The 25,180-nt window shown below is 35.7% G+C and overlaps 2 protein-coding genes across 4 annotated transcripts in view; one reads left to right on the forward strand and one right to left on the reverse strand.

Annotated features, from left to right (window-relative positions):
* INTS6 (integrator complex subunit 6) overlaps window positions 1-17,794 on the forward strand; it is a 91,076-nt gene extending 73,282 nt beyond the window's left edge. For both annotated transcript variants that reach the window (XM_044249663.1, XM_044249664.1), the window contains 8 exons: window positions 2,528-2,638; window positions 3,652-3,867; window positions 6,001-6,127; window positions 7,170-7,312; window positions 7,507-7,738; window positions 13,719-14,087; window positions 15,483-15,576; window positions 17,172-17,794. In XM_044249663.1, coding sequence (XP_044105598.1) covers window positions 2,528-2,638; window positions 3,652-3,867; window positions 6,001-6,127; window positions 7,170-7,312; window positions 7,507-7,738; window positions 13,719-14,087; window positions 15,483-15,576; window positions 17,172-17,265 — 1,386 coding nt within the window. In that variant the 3' untranslated portion in view covers window positions 17,266-17,794. The remainder of the gene's footprint in view (window positions 1-2,527; window positions 2,639-3,651; window positions 3,868-6,000; window positions 6,128-7,169; window positions 7,313-7,506; window positions 7,739-13,718; window positions 14,088-15,482; window positions 15,577-17,171) is intronic.
* A 978-nt stretch (window positions 17,795-18,772) lies between these two features.
* Window positions 18,773-25,180, reverse strand: part of SERPINE3 (serpin family E member 3) — a 34,011-nt gene continuing 27,603 nt past the window's right edge. The window contains exons 7-9 of one of the 2 annotated variants that reach the window (XM_044249666.1): window positions 22,111-22,197; window positions 21,234-21,317; window positions 18,773-18,847 (exon numbers count right to left, since the gene is read on the reverse strand). In XM_044249666.1, coding sequence (XP_044105601.1) covers window positions 18,804-18,847; window positions 21,234-21,317; window positions 22,111-22,197 — 215 coding nt within the window. In that variant the 3' untranslated portion in view covers window positions 18,773-18,803. Of the gene's footprint in view, window positions 18,848-21,098; window positions 21,318-22,110; window positions 22,198-25,180 lie in introns of those variants that run through there. The other variant, XM_044249665.1, reaches the window with a different exon arrangement.

A 25,180-nucleotide genomic window follows, 5' to 3' on the forward strand; every position in this document is an offset into this window, starting at 1 on the left:
ATTTCTGTTTCACAGATGAGGAAACTAAGGTACTAACTGATTAAATAATTTGTCCAAGGCTGCATAGCCAATGTGTGGGAGACTAGAATTTAATCCCAGGCAGCTTGGCTTTTAGAATAGCTCCAATTGTTGTACTCCCTTGTTAAATTGCAGTTTTAAAACTATTTTTCTTTAAGGGTACAGAGTAATTTTTGTTGCTTTATTCCCTACGTCTCCAGAAACGTGTTTTTAGGTAGATAAGTATATATTTTCAGAGAATCATACATTTTTAGAACCAGAACTTTATGATTACAGTTGACCCTTGAACAACACAGGTTTGAAGTGCACCGGTTCACTTATATGTGAATTTTTTCCGATAGATATAAAGAAGTTTTTCTTTGAGATTTTTGGCAATTTGGAGAAGTCACAGATGAACCATATAGCCTATAAATACTAAAAAAAAAAAAATTATCAAGAAAAACCTAGGTTATTGTGAGAATATAGTATATATAAAATACATATTACATACAAAAATTAATGATGTTACTAGGCTTTCAGTCAATAGCAGGCTATTAGTCAAGTTTTGGGGGAGTCAAAAGTTGTACATGGATGTTCGATTGTGTGGGGTCGGCACTTCTAGCCCTCATGTGGTTCAGAGGTCACCTGTACTTAACACCTCATGTATCATAGTAGCTAAGACCAATAATGTATATATTATTAAATGCATTATCTATTGTATGAAAAGTAACTTCTTAAGGAGACCAGTGTTAAAAGCACTTTTAACCATTATTTTTACTTTTAATGTAGGAATACTATAGCATTTGACAATAACTAATCTTTCTAAATGGTTTCTACTAAAAGCATTAATTTCTTTTTTTTTTTTTAAAGATTTTATTTCTTTATTTGACAGAGAGATCACAAGTAGGCAAGAGGCAGGCAGAGAGAAAGGAAGGGAAGCAGGCTCCCTGCTGAGCAGAGAGCCGATGCGGGACTCGATCCCAGGACCCTGAGATCATGACCTTAGTTGAAGACAGCGGCTAAACCCACTGAGCCACCCAGGCTCCCAAAGCGCCTCTTGAGCTTTGAAAATCATATTTTAGAGTTGTAAGAGATAAGTTTTGTGTCTAGCACATAGTGCCTGCCATGTAAGAGTGAAAAGGAAGGAACACAGAATATGAACTCTTACATATGTTAACTCATTTACGTTTCATAGCAACCTGCAGGATTTAGGCAAAGCTACGTGGATTTTAAATATCAGAGCTGGGATTTGATTGCAGTTTGACACCACTGCTTATAAACTTTCTGATGTCAGTGAATGGCTCTCATCCTTTTCTTTTTCTTCTTTTTAATTAAAAAATTTTAAAAAGGGGCACCTGGGTGGCTCAGTGGGTTAAAGCCTCTGCCTTCAGCTCAGGTCATGATCCCAGGGTCCTGGGATCGAGCCCCGCATCGGGCTCTCGACTCAGCGGGGAGCCTGCTTCCTCCTCTCTCTCTGCCTGACTCTCTGCCTAGTTGTGATTTCTCTCTGTCAAATAAATAAAATATTAAAAAAAAATTAAAAAAAATTTTTTAACATAAAAAAGATTACTTTTTTTATTTAAAAAAATGTTTATTTATTTATTTGACAAAGAGAGACATAGTGAGAGAGGGAATACAGGCAGGGATTAGTGGGAGAGGGAGAAGCAGGTTTCCCGCTAAGCAGGCAGCCTGATGCAGGGCTCCATCCTAGGACCCTGGGGTCATGATCTGAGCCGAAGAGAGATGTTTAACGACTGAGCCACCCAAGCGACCCAGCTGTCATCCTTTTCTGACTGCATCCCACTCACACATACTAGACTGTCCTGCTAGTGACATTTTTCTTAGCAAAAGTGGTAGGCTGTCCTTACAGTTGAAAATTATTTTACTATACCACATCCACAGTAAATATTAGACTGTTTTTTCCTTCAGAGCTTGTTTCTATTTTTTCAGTTCAGCTAATAGTGATTAACACTTACTGAATACCTGCTGTGTACCAGATGCTTCTGTATGTTGCTTTACATGTATTAATTCATTTAATCCCATGACAACCCTATGAAGTAGATACTATCGTCCTTTTCAAATGAGATAGTTTAGACCCAGAGAGGATATATAACCTGGTCTGGGGTCACAGAGCTAGTGAATGGTTGAGCCATAACCCACATAGTTACCCAAGGTAGAAATCTTCCATTTCTCTTGTGTCCTTTTCATGTCTTAATTTCTACCAAATCTCCCTCTGTGTTGAGTCTCCTGCCCATTTCTTCCAAACTTAGTATCTCCAGTGATACTAAGGAGTCTAGGACTTTACCTTTCCTGTCCCAGGTTTTGTTAAAATATAGCCTCTATTCCTTTTTAAGTATTTCAAGCTACCTTTTGTACCACTAGCAAACATTTTATTGAACAAATATGATTATGTTACTCTCTTATTGAAAAAAAGAATTTTTTTTGAAGAAATCTTCAAAACTGACAATACATGTAGTCTTAACCTTTTTGACAAGTTTAGGATTGAGTGATGTTTTCTCTTTTCCTATAGCCTTTGAAGAAAGCTGTTAGAATGATGGGAGCACCTAACCTAATAGCAGACAGTATGGAATATGGACTTAGTTACAGTGTCATTTCATACCTCAAAAAATTGAGTCAACAGGTAATGTTAAGAAGTAGAGCTATTAAGTATTTTGAATGGTTTTGGCTAAGATGCTTAACAGGTGGTCCTAATGGAATTAGGTTGTATTAATATATTATGTTTTAAAGCCACATATATCATATATTAACATAATTCAGTCACATGGTGTGCTGTGTTTTGGAAGGTTAATTTGAAAAAATAATTCCTAATTTATGGAAATGGCTTTATTATTGTGGTCCTGGATTTTCTACCACTGAAAATTCATGTTTTCTTTTGAGAAATTTGTGTTAGAAAGCTGTTTTTCTTAGACAAAAATCAGTTTCTTTTGCTTTATGTTTTAAAACCTATAGTTCTTTTTCTTTCAAAAATGGAAGTTTCTTTTGAAGTATTTGTGAAAAGCAATGTATTTTATAGTCATTTTGAATATAAATCACATTAATAGATACTCTGGTAGTCAAGCAGTATACAGTTAGACTGCCAAGATATTAAGATCATATAAAGTACATTATTTTTCTAGTACTTCTACCACCTTTACTTTAACTGCTCATGGAGATGTAGGTTGGATAGAGTCAAAATATTGCTACTTGCTTTCCAGTGAAAAGCTACATCATGTTTGTTATACCTGTGAACATTTAGTTACGTGCTAATGATAGTGTCTTTAAATAAATACTGATGAGTTATTTTTTCTGATTTTATATGACTTCTGAATTGGAAATCCATATTTTTATTTAGGGTTCACTTACATTTCATGGTTTAAGTGTAGTGGGTACTAGTACATAAAAATAAATTGAAGTTGTTTTTGTTTGCCCTTCTCCAAAAGGTTATAATTGTAATGATTTAAAACTGTAAGACATTTTTATTTAAACTTTCTTTAGTTTACCAAGAACTTGACATAACCTATGCTACTTGAGTTTATAATTACATACATACTTTTTATAACATAAATACTTAATTTATAGAAGACCAAAACTATTAGTATTTAATTTACTAATTTAGATTATGTCAAAACTAAATCTTACTATTTTTACTTTTAGGCCAAAATAGAATCTGATCGAGTCATCGGATCTGTAGGCAAAAAAGTAGTACAGGAAACTGGAATTAAAGTCCGAAGCCGATCACATGGCTTATCAATGGCTTATAGGAAAGATTTTCAACAGTTGCTCCAGGGGATTTCAGAAGATGTTCCTCACAGACTGCTAGACCTTAACATGAAAGAATACACTGGCTTCCAGGTTGCTTTGCTCAATAAGGTAATAGTTATGTGAATTTTTAGCACTGCTCTAGTTATATTCTGTGGTATTGTTAAATAAATCAGATTATCCATTAATTGATAACTTAGTTTGTCCAAACTTCAGAAGTACTTCTGTACCTCTGAAGAATAATGATCATTAATACTATTACTGAATCATAGAGTTTTAGAATTAAGACATTGTGCATGCTGAGTGGATGAATAGGTGGACTGATGAGTAAACCAACACATTCATTTTATAGATGAGAAAACAAATGGGGTGCCTGGCTCAGTCAGTTGGTAGAGCATGCCCCATTTTGAGTGTAAAGATTACTTAAGCAAAAAAAAAAAAAAAAGGGCAAGAAAGAATACAGAGGCTTAAAGATTGCCTGAAGTTACTTAGCTAGTCTTACAGTTTGCTGAAGTTTGGTACTTATATTGATGACCTTGGGTACATAGCATGGTCCTAAAATGCTTTATGAATATTCATTATTAAAAAGATCTTCATCCCAGTATCCTTTTTGGAAGAAAGAGATAAGCTGATCTAAAATTATATGGAAATTTTAAAGCTCCTAGAATAGCTTAAAACAGTTTTGCAAAATAATGAATTTAGAATACTTGTACAGTCTAATTTTGAAACTTACTATAAAGTTGTAGTAATCATCAGCATGTTGTATTGTTGGTATATGGGTAAACATATAAATCAGTGGAACAGAAGAGAGTCTTGAAGTAGACACTCACATATGTAGTCAATTAATTTTTTAACAGAGGTGCCAAAACAATTCAGTGGGTCAGAAGATAATCTCTTCAGAAATAGTGCTGGAAGAGTTGGATACCCATATTCAAAATAATAAATTTGACCATTATCTCACATTACTTGAAGTGCTTATGGTCTTAAATGTAAAAACTAAAACTAAACTTCTAGACGAAAACAAGAGAAAATTTTATGACATTGGGTCAGGAGTCATCAAAGATTTCTCAAATATAGCACAAAAGCACACAAAAAAAACTTGATAAAGTTCATTAAAATTTAAATTTTTGTCTACAGTGCTCGCTTCGGCAGCACATACACTAAATTTTTGTCTACAAAAGAAACTTTGTAAAATGAACAGGCAAGCTACAGCCTGGGAGAAGAGTATATATAGAACAAAGTATTTGTAGCACAATATGTAAAGAACTACAACTTAGTGATAAAAAAATAAACATCTAATAAAAAGTGGGCAAAATCTTTGAGCAGTTACTTCACCAAATAAGATATATGAATTCAAACACACGTAAAATGTTGCTGTACCTTAATGGCCATTAGGGAAATGCAAATTAAAACTATGATGAGATCCCACTTCCCACCCACTAGAATGGCTATATTTGATATATAACCAGCAGTTCTACTCAAAGGTATCTATGAAAGAAGTGAAGATACTTATCCATATAAAGGCTTTGTATGCAAATGCTGTTCATAACAGCATTATTCATAATCACCAAAAACTGAAAAGGAAACTGTTCATCCATTGGGAAATGGATAAAGATAGACTATATCCACAGAATGGATTACTACTCTGCAGTAAAAAAGAACAGACTACTTATACATTAATAACCGTAGATGAATCTCAAAGCATTATCCTTAGTGAAAAAAGCCAGATAGATACAGCAAATCCATTTGTAAAATGGAATGTAGGGTGACAGGAAGTAGATCAGTGGATGCCTGGGGATAGGAAAATTGATTGATAACAAATGGACACGAACAACTTTTCTGGGGTGATGGAAGCGTTCTTAAACTGGATTGTGGTGATGGTTTCACAATTGTAAATTTACTGACACTCGTCAAACTGTATACCTAAAATGGGTTAATTTATTTTATGTGAATTATACATCAAAGCTATGTTTCTTGGAAATCCGTTTTATGTTTACTTCCCTTAGCCAGAATATATAGCAAAATCTTGAAAGATGTGAATTTATTTGATTGAACTTAACTACCAGTTTGGATCTTCTGGTTCCCAAAATAATACATTAAGATTGCATCATAATTCTTTATTATATTTAAAACTAATGAGACTTGTATATCTTATTTCCAAACCTATACTGCAGGCTAGAGACTTTAGTCTCTTTTAATTTTATATTTAAAAATAAAAATAAATTTGTCTTTGTTTTTCAACAGGATTTGAAACCGCAGACATTTAGAAATGCGTATGACATACCAAGGCGGAATCTTTTGGATCACTTAACAAGAATGAGATCTAATCTTTTGAAGAGCACCCGCAGATTTCTTAAAGGACAGGATGAAGGTTAGATCATGGTTTTAAATAATGGTATTTCTTTTGTGAATTTCTTTCTTTATGTTGAAAAAACATGGTATATTAATCTAGCTTTTAAAGAATTTCTATAGTAGTATTATATTATATATATATTATTTTCTTTGTAAATTCAAACAAATGAAATAAGAACTAAGTCATCCCTGATTCTTGACATTTTTTTCTATCATCACTGTTGTCCCAAATTCTTTCTCCCGGGGGTGACAACCTTTGTTAGCAGCTTCGTTTCTCTTTAAAGACTTTTTGTTCATGCATTAACACACAGAATCATTTTCTTGTGATACACTGGTATCTGGTGGTTTGACTCAGTTGGTCCGTACATGTTCTATTTCTTTAGCTGTTTCCATGGCATGTACTACAAATCAAGTCAGGTGAGAATTTAACTCTTGGCCATCTCTGATGTAAGCATTCCAACTATAGCTTTATATAAAAAGGTTATGTGTGATACATCTTCTTTGTAAATTTTCCTATATTTAAATTCTTAATTGGAATAGAGAAGAATAATTCTTTTTCATGGCAATGTTAACACGTATTGCTTATTTTGCACACTCAAGTTAACTGCAATATTTTTGCTTTGTTTAGAAGATAAAATCAATTCTTTAAAATTTTATTTAAAAAAAAATTTTTTTTAAGATTTTATTTATTTATTTGACAGACAGAGATCACAAGTAGGCAGAGAGGCAGGCAGAGAGAGAGAGAGGAGGAAGCAGGCTCCCTGCTGAGCAGAGAGCCCGATGTGGGACTCAACCCCGGGACTCCGAGATCATGACCTGAGCCAAAGGCAGCGGCTTAACCCACTGAGCCACCCAGGCGCCCCTTATTTTAAAATTTTAAAAAGACTTCATTTTTGTCATAATATTTGTAGTGACAACACACTAATTTAACATATATGGTAAGGGGAGACTTCCTAGAATAACACCAGGTAGCATTCATATATAAGAGGATATTATTTGATAATTAAACGGTGGTTTTTAGTGAGGCTAACTTTCATTGTTGCTCTCTCCTATTTGAAAAGATCAAGTGCACAGTGTTCCTATAGCACAAATGGGGAATTACCAGGAATACCTCAAGCAAGTACCTTCTCCACTAAGAGAACTTGATCCTGATCAGCCTCGGAGGTTGCATACATTTGGCAACCCCTTTAAGCTAGATAAAAAGGTAAACTTGAAATGTTCCACTGTATAATTCATTTGTAGATTTAACAGTTCTTAATTTAACTAAAGAAAGCTACTTTTCTTGGTAGACTAATAAATACCAACATAATTATAGTTGCTCTAATGGGGATTGGAATTAGTTATACCATTTAAAGACTGTATGTAAACCGAGGGAAATTATATTCTTTTTTGTTATAGGGTATGATGATAGATGAAGCAGATGAATTTGTGGCTGGACCTCAAAATAAACATAAACGACCTGGAGAACCAAATATGCAAGGGATCCCTAAAAGACGTCGCTGTATGTCTCCATTACTAAGAGGCAGACAACAGAATCCAGTTGTGAATAATCATATTGGAGGGAAAGGACCACCTGTACCTATGACTCAAGCACAGCCAGATCTTATAAAACCCCTTCCTCTTCATAAAAGTAAGAGTTTTTACAAAAAACATTAGTGCTGCTTTTTGTCTCTTCGTGGGGAAGGGATTTTTTACTCATAGAAAATACTGAGTGTCTAGAAAAGATACTTGTTTCTTCTAAATTAGCATGTAATCATTTTATGTCTTTTTAAAGAACAGTTGTTGGATATTTCGTATATTTATTATGCTTGATTATAGCTAGCATGATCTAAATATCATAAGTCTGAAATATTTCAGAATAACAGTATTAAAGGGAGATTATCAATACCCATAGAAAGATAGTTTTCAGTTTCAGGTTAATTCAGCCACGAATTATATATATATATATATATATATATATATATATATATACACACACACACACACACACACACATACATATACTATTGTAAACAGTGCTAGGCATTGAGGTATAGCAGTGAGACAATAGTGATCTCTGCCTTCATTGATAATGAGTAAGGAAAGACAGTCATTGAAGGGTTCATTAGAAGTGTGGTGCATATTATAAAAGGGAAGCATATTATAAAAGGGAAGTCCAGGTATGTTTTGGAAGCATGTGGTAAAAGGATTTATCTTAGTTTGTGAGGTCAAGACCCTTTACTGAGGAAGTTAGGTTTAAGCCAACATTTGAAGGATGAATGGGAATTGTTTTGCAAAAGCCGTGCATTTAGTAGTAGTGCTAAGCAGTTTTGCTACGTGCTACTATATGCTACAGTAGTAGTGTAAGAAGAATATGTGCAAATGTATACACTAAAAAGAAGGTATTAAGGGAACTGAAAGAATCTTCGTATAGCAAAGATATTGGGAATGAGATATGGTAAGAAATTAAAGATAGGCTGAGGCGAGAGCATGGAGGGCCCTGGAGGCCATTGTAAAGATTGTAGACTTTAAGGACAATGAAAATCTTTGAAAGGTTTTGAAGAGCCAGTGACCTGATCTGATTAGCATTTTACAAAGACCAGGCCAACTGTACTGTGTGAAATATTATTAGGGAAGAACAAGAGTGGATTTAGGGGAACTCTTAATGAATTAATGATTGCACTAATTATTGGTACTGATCATTTGTAGTTTATAACATCTTAACTGGAGAGAAACCAAATATTCTAAACCTCCTGATGGAATTATACAGTACTACTTTTGAAGTACTCTTACCAAAAAAAAAAAAAAAAAAAAAAAAGGGAGAAAGACCCTGAACCTTATTAATCTGATCAAACTTCTAGATCTAACTACCAATTTATAGGAAATACAAAGGATAGAGAAACAAATGACAAAACAGGGAAATAATTAGCATAATTTGGATTGTGGAAGACTATAGGACAAAGAATATGGGGTCTGTATGTTTCCAGAAAAAAATGCATGGCAAAAAGAGAGGTTACAGAAGGATCTTACAGATTAAATGGTAGTTAGAAGACATATAAACTAATTACAATGTACAGGGCCTGATTTGGACCCTGAAACAAATAAAATCAAAGTTTCCCTACAAATAGAAAATGTGCAAGGTAATTAGATTAGGGACATTGATAGGATATTTTATGTTCTTAAATAATTATTATGGTTGCACAGAAACTAGTTAGGAAACCCAGGGAAGAGCTAATGACTTGGCAGTGGAGTTTCAAGAAGAACATGTATTTGAGAAATACTTGGATGTACCAGTAAAGACTGTGGTGATGGACCGGATATTGGAGCCAGGGCAAGAGAGGGGTTGAGAGATGCTGGGTAGATAAGGATGAAAGAGTGGAGTGGAAGGAGAGAGGATGAGTGAGTTTAGAGGCACCCACTAAATAGCCATGTGGAGATCCTTAGGTAGAAGATGGTATTTTAGTTTAGACTTCAGAAGAAGAGACAGGGAAAAAGAGAGAGGTGCAGGAGGCAGTCTTAACCTCCTTGGAGTGAATTAAATCACAGCAAGGGAAACAATGAGAAGCAGCAGCCTAGAGCAGAACTTTGAAAATGCCAAAGTTAAGGAGAGAAATAAGGTGCAAAAAAGGAGATTAAGAGGGAAGAATCCAAGAAATAAGGAGATGAGAAGAATGTGGCATCATGAAAGCTAAAGGGAAAGAGAATTGAGTGGTTAGCAGTCTCAAATACTTACATGGATTGGTCCAGAGGATTGGAAAGGCTCTGATGGCCTTTAGTCACCTTAGCACGAGCAATTCTGATGGAGTAAAGAGGACAAAACACTGACGAAGTGGTTTGAGGAGTGAAAGATGAGAAAATGGAGACAATGAATGTAAGACAACCCATTTAAGAAGTTTAGCTGTGGGGAAAATTGGACAGCTATATATAGAAAAAGGAAGCTTGACCATTCTCTTAACACCATATACAAAGATAAACTCTAAATGGATAAAAGATCTCAATGTGAGGGAGGAATCTATCAAAATCCTAGAGGAGAATAAAGGCAGTAACCTCTTTGGCATCGGCCACAGCAACTTCTTTTATGACATGTCTCCAAGGGCAAGGGAAGCAAAAGCAAAAATGAACTTTTGGGACTTTATCAAGATAAAAATCTTCTGCACAGCAAAGGAAACAGTCAACAAAACTAAGAGGCAACCCACAGAATTGGAGAAGATATTTGCAAATGACATTACAAATAAAGGACTGGTATCCAAGATCTATAAAGAATTCTCAAACTCAACATCCAAAAAACAATTGAGTCAACAAATGGGCAGAAGATACAAACAGACACTTCTCCAAAGAAGATATACAAATGGCTAACAGACACATGAAAAAATGTTCATCATTAGCCATCAGGGAAATGCAAATCAAAACCACCTTGAGATACCACGAGTTAGCATGGCAAAAATTAACAAGACAGGAAACAACAAATGTTGGTGAGGATGCAGAGAAAGGGAATCCTCTTAATACTGTTGGTGGGAATGCAAGTTGGTGCAGCCACTCTGAAAAACAGTATGGAGGTTCCTCAAAAAGTTGAGAAATAGAGCTACCCTATGACCCAGCAATAGCACAACTGGGTATTTTACCCAAAGATACAGATGTAGTGAAAAGAAGGGGAACATGCACCCCAGTGTTAATAGTAGCAATGTCCACAATAGCCAAACTGTGAAAGGATCCAGATGCCCTTCAGTAGATGAATGGATAAAGAAGATATGGTTCATCTATACAATGGAATATTACTCAGCCAACAGAAAGGATGAAGACCCACCATGTGCCTCAACATGCGTGGAACTGGAGGGGATTATGCTAAGTGAAATAAGTCAAACAAAGAAAGAGTTCTCATATGATTTCACTCATATGTTCCTCATATTCCACATATGAGATGAATCAGATGAAGCCATCTTGATTCTAGATCCTTGACATTATATGACATAGGAGAAGGAAGGGGAGCTGAAGGGAGGGAATCAGAGGAAGAGACGAATCATGAGAAACTAGAGACTCCAGGAAACAATCTGAGGGTTTCAGAGGGGAGAGGAATTGGGGGATGGGTTAGCCTGGTGATGAGTATTAAGGAGGGCAGGTGTTATAATGAGCACTGGGTGTCATATGCAAATAATGAATCATGGAGCACTACATCAAAAACTAATGATGACTGTATGGTGACTAACATAACGTAAAAAAATAAAATAAAAATTTTACGTATATATAGTTGCAAAAAAACAAAGAAGTTTAAAATGCAGCATGGGGGAGATGGGAAATGAATGATAGCTGGAAGAAGTCAGGTTAAAAATAGTGACTTTGCTTTGTCTTAAAAATGACAGAGTTGAGCTTGTTTAAATGCTGGTACGATGGAACCAGGAGGTAGGGGTTGAAAATGAAGACAAGAGAAAGCATAATCAGCATAAAATCATTGGGAAGGCAGAAGGGAATGGTTCAAAGCCCATATGAAAGAATGTTGCTTCTACTGAAGCAGATGAGTGTGGGCACAAGTGGGAAGTAGAGAAGTTCCTATTCACAGCTCTCCTTTTCTTTCCTCTGTGAAGTTGAAGGTGACATATACTATGGAGAGGAGAGATTGGGAAAGTCAGAGATGTTAAGAGAGTGGAGAAGGTTAGAATGGTCTTTTGTGGGAGAGGGAGAAAAGGTGGTAATAAGACTGCTAGGTAGTGCTAAAATCCAGTGACACTTGGCTGGGTATGGTGATCACTCTGCAGAGCTGGATCATATTTCTCCAGTGGTGCTCATCATTCCAAATGCAGGTCTAGGGCAAGCAGATAGAGTCATCAGGTTTGGAGTTTTGCCTGGCAGGTATCATGGGAGAACAACAGAATGAGAGAATTAAGGATGCTGATAAAAAAGTAATACATTATGGGGTGTAAGTTGAATAGATTAGAAAAAGGCATTTAAGAAGGTAGGATCGATGAATAGGAGGGAGAAAGTGGAGGAGTTGTTGGAGTAAGAGTCTGGCTGAGTTATAGTAAAATAGCAGGAGTCCTGCTAAGAGATGGCTTATACTCCTCTATCCATGGATTTGTGTTTGATTTGTGAGACAAACGAGATGAGAAATTAAAGAATTGAGAGGCCATGTTCTTGGCAGCTGATCTGCGTAGACGCTGAAGTCATATATTACAGTACTTCCCAAACTTTAGTGTGTAATTGAATCACTAGGGGAATCTAGTTAAACTGCAGATTCTAATTCCTTGTTTAGAGTAGGGTTCAAGATGAGCATTTCTAGCAAACTCTCTGGGGCTAATACTGCTTGTATTAGACCATACTTTGTGTAGTAATGATCTAGGAGAATGCCCAAGGGATGGGGGGTAGAAGGAAGCCTGAGCCAAGTTGACCACAGAGGTGTGCCTTGGAGGTCAATGAAGCTAGTGATAAGAAGAGAGAGGATGAGCAGAGTGGCATAGTTGAGCCTCTAAAGAGCCAGAGTGTTGTAAGAGTGCATGGAGAAAGGACCTTGAAGTGGCACTAGAAGGTGAAGGAGTAGGTGACTCCACATCCTTATTTTAAGTCTGTGGAGAGTGTTTGAGAGAAAGTAATTTCTATTTCAGGTCTGAAAAGAAGAGCAGTGTCTTGGCCAGAGAGCTGGGTTTTAGTTAAAGCAGGAGTTGTAGAGAATATTCAGGAAAATATGCAAATCATGGGAGGGGATTTAGAGAGGGAGTCAGAAGTCTTAAGGGATTTTTGTGGAAATGGACAGTAAATGAGGGAAGTAGAGGTGACTTTAGCTAGTGTCCTGGAAGTTTGGTGAGTAGTTAGAGAACTTCTAATTCAGCAGCTTTCTGGAGGGGGAAGTGGAATTTGCAAGGTTTTTTTTTTTTTTTTTTTTTTAAGTCTAGTAAGTAATCTGATGGGCTGCTGTGGGCACCAGGCTCTTCTGTGTTGCTCGAGTAACAGAGACTGGATGGTTGGTTATAAGAAGAGTATACTGTAAAGTGACCTGTTTGGTGGTATGTTCCCTGCAGAGTGTTGAAAAGTTTGGACTTGCTGTGTTTACTTTTGCCTCTGAATAATAGTATGTGTATAAGGCAGAGGTTGGTTGGAATGAGCTAAGGCTCTCTGTATATTTCTCTAAAGCATTAGAAATCTACTTGTTGGGGCACCTGGGTGGCTCAGTGGGTTAAGCCGCTGCCTTCGGCTCAGGTCATGATCTCAGGGTCCTGGGATCGAGTCCCGCATCAGGCTCTCTGCTCAGCAGGGAGCCTGCTTCCTCCTCTCTCTCTCTGCGTGCCTCTCTGCCTACTTGTGATCTCTGTCAAATAAATAAATAAAATCTTAAAAAAAAAAAAAAGAAATCTGCTTGTTCAGTAAAATCACCATAGAATAAAGCAGAGAACTAAAAGTTGGCTTGAAGTTGTCTTTTATTTTTTTTCCTAAGGGCAAAAGTTATACAGAATTTGTAACTAGTATAAATGTTTCATGTTAAATTCTGCCATCTCTTTGGCAGAGCTTATTAAGAACATGTAATATTTGTTAATTTGCATCCATCAAGGAGATTAATTGTGATTTGCTGTAATATTATTTGTAGCTTTTTTTACTGTGTTCTTTGCAGTTGGCTCATATCATTTTTTCCTTACCTTTGTTTTTAGTTTCAGAGGCCACTAATGATTCGACAATAGATGATGTGGTTGAAAATCATGTTGCAGACCAACTTTCATCAGATATTACACCAAATGCTATGGATGCTGAATTTTCACCTTCTCCAGCCAATTTACTGGAACGACCAACCAATCATACAGAGGCTCTTGGTCATGACCATTTAGGAACTAATGACCTCACCGTTGGTGGATTTTTAGAAAATCATGAGGAACCAAGAGATAAGGAACAGTGTCCTGAAGAGAATATACCAGCATCTTCACTCAACAAAGGAAAGAAATTGATGCATTGCAGAAGCCATGAAGAAGTCAACACTGAGCTAAAAGCACAAATAATGAAAGAGATCCGAAAGCCAGGAAGAAGTATGTATAATTAGAGGCAAACCTCATATTTGATTTCTGTTTGTGCTCAGAGAAGAGTCAGATTAACTAAAAACATAGATTGATTCTAGATCAGTGACGAACAACGTATGAGATATAGATACATAGATATAAAAGATTTAGTTCTTTATTCAACCTACAAACACTAAATATTTGCTATATCCAAAGTATTATGGTGTAGATATGGTAAGCAGGAGGGACTGAGAGCAGAGCTTAAAGAACACACAGATAAATTGCACACAGTTCCTACCATGACAGGGACCTGGAGTCCTGAGTATTTTTCTACATAGCAGCTGCAATTAAATGTAACAGCAAACCCAAAAAGATGGAGTGAATATTGGATGACTTCAGGACTGTGAAGTTCCTGGCATAGTATCTACTACTGCCTTTAAGATTTAAACTATGAGAATGACCAGGGATATGTTTAAGCAAAAACAAACAAACAAATAAACAAAAACAGAAGTTATAAAAGCTGTCTGTTCCATGAATATTAAAGAACTTTGTGGGATAAAATTTCAATATTATTGGCATTCATTCAAAAGATGTTGACAGACCACCTACTATAATGACATAGTGACCCACGGGTGGTTCAGAAGTGGGTAACACAATCCTTGCTTATAGTCCTTGGCAGAGTTTTTGAAATTTTGAAAATTGGAAACCGAAATAGCACTTTTACCTGTTTCTCCAACCTCTCTATTTGCCCCTCCCTACCATGGAACTGTACTTTAGAATTTGAATTACAAGGATGGAGGTACCTTGCTTCTTTTTCAGTGGCACTCACTATCAGGAAGCTCTTCACTTATTTTTCTAAGCTTTGTGTTTGATATCTTCATGGGAACTTTCATTCAAAAGATGTTGACAGACCACCTACTATAATGACATAGTGACCCACGGGTGGTTCAGAAGTGGGTAACACAATCCTTGCTTATAGTCCTTGGCAGAGTTTTTGAAATTTTGAAAATTGGAAACCGAAATAGCACTTTTACCTGTTTCTCCAACCTCTCTATTTGCCCCTCCCTACCATGGAACTGTACTTTAGAATTTGAATTACAAGGATGGAGGTACCTTGCTTCTTTTTCAGTGGCACTCACTATCAGGAAGCTCTTCACTTATTTTTCTAAGCTTTGTGTTTGATATCTTCATGGGAACTTTTACCAAGAACACAGCTTAACAAGTTATTTTATCTTTGCTGATATATGATGGAAATACACACACACACACACACACACACACACACGATTCTTAGTGGTGAAAGTTTTATGTGGAATGTCTTGGTTTCGTGTAGTATATCTTGATACAGAAACTGCAGTAGAAAAATATTGAATAAGAGTGTGTAGAAAAGCCACTTAAATTTTTCTTTTTGCTTCTCATTTTAAGAATATGAAAGAATCTTCACGTTACTGAAGCATGTGCAAGGCAGTTTACAAACAAGACTAATATTTTTACAAAATGTCATTAAAGAAGCATCAAGGTAAAGAATTTATTGCACATTTTGAAATGATTATGAAATGAGTCTCCAGCTTACAGTCAATATTTTAATAATACCTATTCTGTACTTGTGGTATTATGCATATATATGACACACTCATGTGTATAGAAGTTCTTCTTTTTTAGTTTATTGAAAGAAGTTCAATAAACTAAAAACAGCCACAGAATTCTTTGCCAATTTTGGACTTTTTCTCCCTATAGATTACAGATACTTGCATAATTCTCATTTATCCTACTCTGACTTTTTGGGGTCTCTGTATTTTTTAGCCTTTTTTTCTCCTTTGTATATTTGGATTATAGTTAATATTAATCAGTGATTAGAAATAACCCTGAAAGACAATATTTGGATGCAGTTCATTTGTACACGGGAAAACGTGTAATTAAGGGGAGCAGAGTTGGACAAATGGGCCTTATTCTAATTGCTTCAGTAGCCCAGGATTATGTACTTTAATACAAAGAATGTGGATCAAGATTATAAATGGTAACTATGAAGTGCAGTTAACTAGAAATCGTAGTTGTGAGTTTAGGGAGTACAAAAAACATTTATTTTTCTTCTAATACTTCTTTAGTATTTTAAGAAAACTTAGTGTTATCTGACCTTCTAAATATACCCACCCTTTAATGGTTGCCCAGTTTCTTCCATGGTACGCATAAAGGTATTTTTAGATAGAGCAGTTAATTTTTTTCTTTTTTTGGAGTGGCTAGAGCATAGGCCACTTTGAAGGTTCAAGATAAGGCCATAACTTTTCATGTTATTTATTTTGAATATTTAACCTATTCTTTTCTTTATGTAATGTTTTATCAACTCAGACTTCATCATGGATCTAGCTATGTTCCTAGTGCTTGCCCTCTACTTCTGCCCCCTTTTAGGGAGATTGGTAATATTATGGTGGCTATGCATATGGATTTACAAATAGAAAGGAAGTGGGTATAGATTGGACAGTGAGCAGCAGCAGTATTAGTACTTATGTGGGAGAATGCAATTTTAGTCTACTGTATTAGTGAAAAAAATTTCAAATTGCCCCTTGAATGTTAAATGTTTGCTATATCCTGTAGCCACAGATACCTAATTATTCTTTATTTGTTAGCTCTCAAATTTAATAGTGGAACCCAAGGGTTTTTTAATGTCCATCCAACTATTCATTTCTTCTTTGGTTTTGTGGGGGTTATACTCCTACTTTTTTCACATTCCTTTCAAGACATTCAACTTTAAAGAGCATCAGAAGCTATGGGAGTCGTTGCTTTGGGAGTCCAAATTTTGTGGAATATTTATAACCCTGTAAATGTTAGGGGTTTTTTATTTTTCTTTTTGGATGTAGAACAAATAGCCTGCTTCCATTATACCTGGGCCTAGATTATTTGTTTCAGGAACAAACTGTAATTCTGCACTGATAAAATAATTTGCTTATCTTCAAGTGAATTTTATATATCATTAAGTTGTTTTTTTCCATTTTCATTTTCCTTTGAAAAATCTTCCCAAGACAGTTGCTGTCTTAAAAACAAAACAAAACAAATTATACTGATCTGTATCCATTAAAAAGAAATTGAGAGTGCTATTACTTATTTTTTTTTATACAGGTTTAAAAAACGAATGCTAATAGAACAACTGGAGAACTTCTTGGATGAAATTCATCGAAGAGCCAATCAGATCAACCATATTAATAGCAATTAAAAGAAAACAGAATGTGGCCACTTGTTTCACTATCTTCTCCAAATACAAAGTAAATACAAGACTGTTGTGATCTTGCATTCATTTTTTGACATGCATTGTTGGCTATTTGAAATACTAAGAGCAAGTCTACAGATCCTTTTTCCATCATTTTACAGTGACCTTTTCTTCATTTTGGTTTATTTTTGTAATGTGAAAAATATCACTCTAAAACACATTTTTATTTAACAAACTAAAAATATTCCTCCAAATCTCTTGCTTGTCATTGACTCTTGCGTGTCAATTTCCCTCAGGTTCTATTTTCTTAAACCAACCTTTAAAATTGTCACCTCTGTTAAGGTTGAACTTTGCCAAAAAAAATAAAAAAGAAGTTACTTTGTAATTTTTGGGGAAAAAAGCACATACATTAAAACTAGGTAATGTTTTGTATATACAGTTATTTTGGATATATTATTGTAAGTTGTACAAATGTATTTTGAAGAATATTTAAGAAAAGCACTTTTGTTATTCCATCAATAAATGCTCTATTTTACTCTTGTGTGGTTTAGGAAATAATCACATTTAAAGTAATCATTTAAAACCATCTTAAGGATAATGGAATTTTAAAGGCCTTGCTTTTTAAGCATTGGAAAAATACACCACTTGAAGTTCGTATTTGTTAAAGCTAACTGTAATTACCTGTTACATAACCTGCATTGTCTTTTTACTCTGTGTTCTTAGATTTTGTTGGCCACACCAACATCCTCCCATTTCTGCCTAGGTAATAGAAATGATGGTATCTGGGGCAAATAGGCAGACACTTTAAAAGCTGTTTAAAAGCAGACATCTTTAATACTGGTTTCTTTAGTCCCAACACCTTTTTCCTTTCTCACTAGGATTATGGATGGCAATAAGTTGAAGCTGTTAGTTAGGAAGTTGTAAGTTTGAGGTACATCACATACTCTGAAATGTCTAGTCTTTAGCAGCTTGATGCCATGCTTACAAAAGTCCCACAACAAATTGGGGGTTCAAAGAGGATCTCTTTGTTCTCCTCTGCTATTCTTTTTTTTTTTTTTCTCTGCTATTCTTATATATAAACTCTCCATTTTATTTAGAGGCTAAATGGAAAGCAAACATTTCAGATGACTTTCCTCATTGTGCATTCCCCCTGAATTACCCAGGATAAGGAAAAACCAACACTGTTCACTGTCCACGCTCAGTCCAACATGACCTCATGTGTCTTCACTGAGGATGTGACCCTATGACCAGCCTCACTCATTCACCTTTCATAGATCACTGCTGTGCCTTGTAGTGCTTTTGGGGTAACCAATAGAAAGGAAGGTTAAAATACATTTAGATTAGATTAAAAGAGGGCAAAATAAATTTATAAAATTATAGTAAAATTGATGGAATTTTAGTTTCATAATATTTGAAAATCACATACCCTTATCTTTTTACACTTTAGCAGAACATTTTTAAGATTTCAAGGGTATAGCAGAATGCAATTGTAACTTTTTATGAAGAAAAGCATAGATGAAAGTGGAGAATATGCTTGAGATCTCTTAATTTAGGGGATTTGAAACTCTCCCAATGCTGAAGACAAATCCTGTCAAGAAAAAGAGGCATTTAATGTAATGTTACATAGTATTTTCATATGCAATTCTTTAAACCTTTTTTACCTCTACAAACACCTTTAAAGCAGGATATCATTTAATAGATGGAATTGTTAAGGTAATTACCTGAGTCACTGCTAAATTCAGGAGCTACACAAAATCCAGAATACACTGTGTGGTCTTAAATTGTCTTTATGTATATTTTGATTCTGTGATTAATAGAAGGGATTACAAGTCATTCAGATAAAAGTTTATACTTGAGAATATTTAGGAAAGGGATTCAGTCTTTCCCAATGTTTAGCAGCTTTCCTTATCAGGAAGTTCTTACTTCCATTTTAGAGATTGCTCATTAAGTAATAATCCTCTAAACCTTCACCTTATACATTTTTTTGGGATGAACCCTAGAGGGAGTTGGGAAGAAAACGTTTTCTTCTGTCTCCTCTTTCTGTCCTTAATCTCTCTGCCATCATACTCTATAGCCTGCCTCATCCAAAACCTAGTCACAAGATTTGAAACCATTCGAGAAACTCAAGCTTAATATCCCATCTTGAAGGTTTTTTAAATTTTAAGAAACTGGGCATATTAGTTAAATTAGTAAAATACTATAGAATTGTGAGCAAAGGGGAGGGAGGGAGTATATTTCAGGGGAATATCATGCCTCTTAGGCCCTGTAGATCACCAGTTGGCTTTAGGCTGGACAAAGGATATTCTCCAACAGTTTAATCTTGAGATTAAGATCATTCTTCTTAATGTTCCCATATGGGTATTGTCAGTGGATTCATTATTTGCCCTAATCAGTAAGATTTATCAGTTTGGTGTACTGAATGTTGAGACTGATTCCTATCTCTTTAATACCCCCCCTCTCACCAGAAGAATAGTCACTTTGCCTTGAATCATGTGGGCAGATACCTCCCAGAAAGAGTAAATAAACTCACAAGGACTATATGTAGATGTGCGGTGGATTATGGAATTGGTTTTGGATTAGGCTTTTATTTCCATTGTTTATTGAGGCAGTTGTGAAAACTCCTATCATTGAAATAGTGGTGTGTCCTTTCACTAGTTCAAAGGTTTTACGTCATTTTTATGCAGTTGAATTCCAAAAGAGAAATTGTTCTCTTTTAACTGTCATCAACTTTTATTGGCGATCAGCTTTTGACAATGATCTTTCTGTTCACGTTTAGTCCTGTCTCTGTTTCTTGAGGAAGTAGAACCTGTCATTTTTTTCATCTTTCATTTTTTTGACATGTATCCTTTCTTAAGAGAGGGCTCTCTATTGCCTGTTCTGAGTGATAAGAGACAATTTCATCTAATAAATATGGGGTTGGAATGATCATGGTGAAATCCTAGGAGGATTATATTCTGTTGATGGACTTTTTCTCCCCAAATAGATTATTTCCTAGTGAATGATTATCTTCATCCTTTTTGTCACAAAAGTGTTCCTTTGATTTCTAGCACAAGTTACAGCAGTATGCAAATGATTCTCAGATAAAATGATGTTGACAGTATTTCCTTAACAATTTGTGTAAAACCTATGCGTAATTCTCATTCTAACTTTTGACTTTTTTCTCTCCATAAATAAAAATAATGCCTGATGTTTAGTTAAAGTAGATCCACTTTTGCTTGATTTTGTTAGTCTTGTTCCATCCTATTTCTTTTTAACACATTGTTTCAACTTGCCAACAACTCTTTACTGAGAATCTCTTTTCCTTCCCAGGCTGATAAATAATTGTCGGGGGAGGGGGAACATTGAGAGGAATAATTTGTTCATTGTTGAAGTTGAAAGGACCTCTGCTTGTCCTTCTGATGTGCTAAGGCTTTGCCGGTACCATACCATCTTTGGCTTAAGACAAGATTGTATAGTGGGACTTAGGAGTACTAGGGCAAACACTTGATTTTTGTGGCATTTCAGCAAGCATGAGAAAGATCAACAAAAACTAGAAATCCTGGTGCATTCACTAGAATACTGGGGTTGCTGAGTCAGAAGGCTCCTTGGAGATGCTAGTCCCCTGAAGGAACTATTTTGTCCTACAGAGATGAGAAAGCAAGGCAACAACTTGGGGGGGAAAAATCAAGATTTACATTTATTTTACTTTGATGATCTAAGTCTCCCCAGAAGCAGAAACCTGAATTTTTAAAAAACCCATGTCAACTAAAAATGAGCTGAAGGAGAAGTAAAAAACAACATGGAGGATATTAATTTTCCTTTGTAGTTATAGAACACCCCTTTCTCAGGATACGCGACAAGAAACTGGGAAGATTATGAAACCATAGAAACTAGCTAGAAGGAATGCTTGTTCTAGGCCACAGCGGACAAATGGGCGCTTGTTGCTAGAGAGATGTTGATATATATTTGAATTCTGTCAAAAAATACTGTCCTACCTGTGGTGGGTTCTCTCAGGAAAAAGAAGAATGGCCGATCTGCTTTAAAAAAAGGAATCCGAGACCTTTTCAGTAACAACAGAGCTGCAGGAGAGAGAGAGAATAGAAGAATCCCATTGCATTTTCTATTCATTTGAGGAAAGTCACTATGAAAATTGGATATGAAGTCAGTTATATCCCTTGATTTTTGAAGAAATAAAAACATCCTAATGATAACATTTCATTGTTTAGTGTTATGCTGGGGGTACAAATGGGAAAGTTAAGATGTCAGAAAATTAAGGGAAATTAATGGGAAAATTAAGACATTTAGCCAACCTTGTGTCCCATTTTCAAAGTACTCCTTGGAATAAATTCCTTACTAAAGTTAATTTTTCAGAATGACTTCATTCCTTATTGATGGGGATGATGGGACAAATCCTTTTCTTTCTTTTTTTTTTTCCTAAAGGAAAGCATTTTTTTTCCAAAGATTTTATTTATTTATTTGACAGACAGAGATCACAAGTAGGCAGAGAGACAGGCAGAGAGAGAGGAGGAAGCAGGCTCCCTGCTGAGCAGAGTCCCATGCGGGGCTCAATCCCAGAACCCTGAGATCATGACCTGAGCCGAAGGCAGAGGCTTTAACCCACTGAGCCACCCAGGCACCCTGGGACAAATCCTTTTCAAGGATTTTCAAGGATTTCAATCCTTTTCTCCCATCATTTTTCAAGCCCTTGCTCTGTATTAAATTTCTTTTTTTTTTGAAAATGCTACCACATCTGGACTTGGGGTTTTTCAGTGGGAAGGTTTAGAAATGTGAAGATTGAACTGGATCAATGTGACTAAGGCAGATAAGGGCAAGCAGTGTGACTGAGTGCTGCCAACCCCTTTCTGAACATACCTGCGGCTGTTGATGCCTCGGTGCCTTCCTCTGAAACCTCAATCTTGGCTTTGTGGATTGCTTCAGAAACATAAAAGTCATCTTGGCCTAATCCCGGGAAATAAAAATGTGAATTGCTTATTTCCATCTTTAATGCATTTAGCTTAAGGATTTGAGTGTATTTTTAAAGAATGTACTTAATTAGAGTGTCATGCTGCTTACTATAGCTAGGGAGAGATTTGTCTGGAAAATTCTTAAGCTGCAATATTTTTTGTGACTTCTAAGACCTCAGATTTGGTGAATTTAATAAATAATCCCTCCCAAATTAATATATAGAGCTGTGCCCTGTTTTTAAAATAGTTTTCAAAAATAATTACTAGTTAATACTGAAATCTTTACTTCAGCCAGTACTTTTTAAACTTCATATAAGAATTGCCAGAGTACGTGTTAAAATGGATTCTGGCGTCCAAGAATCTGCATTTTCAGCCAACCTCTGAGATGATTTCCCTTGAATGTTTTCTTGGACTGCGTTTTAAGAGCCACCTTTAAATGACAGTAACAGGTTTGTTCAATGGATCTTAAAAGTCATAACTCAATGTATTAAAAATATGTCTAAAAGCTGCATGACTACATTCAGTATACTAAGTGTACAGAATACATTCAGTATACTGAATGCAGTCATGCAATAATTTGCCCCATGGTCTAGAATCTGCAAAGATAATAAGAGGTTAGAACTGTAATAGTTGTGTGCTAACAGTTTCGAAGAAGCTTCACAAACAGGGATATGAATGATTAAGTTAGAGAAATTGATAGCTTTTTGCAAGTTAACCATTAAGCATTTTAAACAACTCCCTGCAGTGATGTTGTACTTGACATAACGAAGGTATATAAGAATGTTTAGAAATAGCAGAAACTCTAGTTAGTACCTACACTTTCATTTGAGAATGCGCTGTTAAGTGAACTGAGGTCACACACTTGATAAGAAGTAGAAATTGGGCAGGTTTTCTGACAGTGCAGAACCCATTTCCACCCCCCCACACACAAAAAAATACCACCTTGCAAGAAGTACTCTAGTCAACTCCAGCGTGCCACTGGGAAGGGATCTGTGGCATGAGTCTTAAAATAATCATTTCAATCTACATATTGTATTTTGAGAGAGCTTCTTTGTTTCATCTTAGACTAATTAAATTGTTTTGCATTTTTCATGCACATACAAGGAGATGCAAATGAATGTCGTGAGAGAATAAAACCAGCCGAGTATAGGATATGCAGCAATTAATCCATCTTCTAAATAAGGTATACACAGGAAATTGTGAGTTGGCTATATTTGTTGTAAGAAACAGTTATTTTCCAGCATCATTGAAGGGGACCAGACAAAAGTCAGAGGAAGGGAAAAATCAATGGAAGCATTCACTGGTATCATTTGTCCTAAAACCAGTGAAGAATCTGATTGATTTTAGCAGTTGGTCTTTTTCTGTAGGATCTTTTAGAAAAGATATTTCTCTCTAATTCATAGTTCTTTCACTTGCTCATTGAGCAAACTGAAATACAGTGTCAAAATTAGAATTTTTTGGCTAAATAATGGTTCTTTGATGCTCATGAGGTTTTACTTACCTGTGACCTCATTATAGTGTTGTGGTACCTGAACATTTCATCAGCGTCCATGAAGTCAACAGAGGTTCACTATGAAACTCTACCAACTAAGATACAGTAAATGTGGTTGTGATAGAGTCCAGGCACCTTGACACAATGTGAAAAATAGGACCAATTGGTATGAATGAGTCTTTAGTTAGATAGGCTTGGCTATTAAAATTTCTTGAGTTTCAATTAAATAGCATTGCTTTTCTCCATCACAATAGGAGTGGTCCAATAGTTGACAGTCACATGTTTGCACAGACACTGAGCCAAGACCCATGGCCTGTCTTGCCCCAGCATCCACACCTCTCTTAAATTTTCTCTCTAGGAAGCATTAAACATTTCAGATCATAAACATTTGTGATCAAAATAAGAATTCAGGAGTCATTGTAGGTTTGTGTTTCTCTTCTTGCTTCATCTTGTATGACAGATCTCTATTTGCTTATTTCTGTCAAGTAACTATTTTATGCAGCTAATGAAAGCAATGCAGAAGAATCCAGACACAAAGGCATTCTCCCGCTTTGCATTCATCTTCTCGAGTGCTCGTGGCTATTTAGTGCCATGTTCATGCAACATGTTATCCCCAAATTTGTTCCCAAGATTTTTAATAGATGCTATGCTATTAAAAGGGATCCACGATTAATTAAAACAGGGAATGCAGGTTGAATAGTTTTGTGTTTTTGTTTTTAGTAGTGAACTTCTTAGAGCTGCCTATTTGCTGATGTTTGTGGTGAATCTCTGCAGGAGAACTATAATATGTAATGTTTAGCCACGGAATGACCTGCATCATCTCCTGTCTCTAGATTTACTAGATTAGTGTTCTGGAAAACTGTCGTCCATCCCAAACCCATTTACTCCTATATTACATTTCAATATCCAAAGTCAAGTGTTTTAAGATTCTTTTTACCCTCCTTCCTGGCATACTCTCCACTATTCTATACTATCTACAAGTATTCATGTCAACCTTTCTTTTTAGATTGTTAGCTCCTAGAAGGCAGAAGTTGTTTCATTAATTTTAAATATTTTTAAATTCACTTAACTAACATAATAATGCTTGGTACATAATTGTGTTTAGTAATTGTTGGATGAATGAATGATAGACACTCCTCACGTACATTTGTTTCATTTCCCCATAAAAACAGCTGCCTTAATGTTCTCTAATTGGATGTCACTTGTAAGGAAGTGTTGGTTGGTATCTATAGAATCATAGGGGTAAACCACAGAATGGGTCTTAGGCAAGTTTCATCCAAATGATTGTTTCGGTGCCTCTTTCCCCTTTGTTAGTGGGGACCATCATTTTTTTGTGTGTGGTTGATCATACTCTCAAAGGGTTTAAGAGTCTTCATAACGACACTGTGTAAACACAAGAATTGCAAAATGTAAATTGATGTCCCAACATTGGAACCTCAGGTTCTCAAAATGTAGGATAAACATCATTTTCTGTGTCATTTGTCCT

The sequence above is a fragment of the Neovison vison genome, chromosome 5 (genome assembly GCF_020171115.1).
Source record: "Neovison vison isolate M4711 chromosome 5, ASM_NN_V1, whole genome shotgun sequence".
NCBI classification, from domain to species: Eukaryota; Metazoa; Chordata; class Mammalia; order Carnivora; family Mustelidae; genus Neogale; species Neogale vison.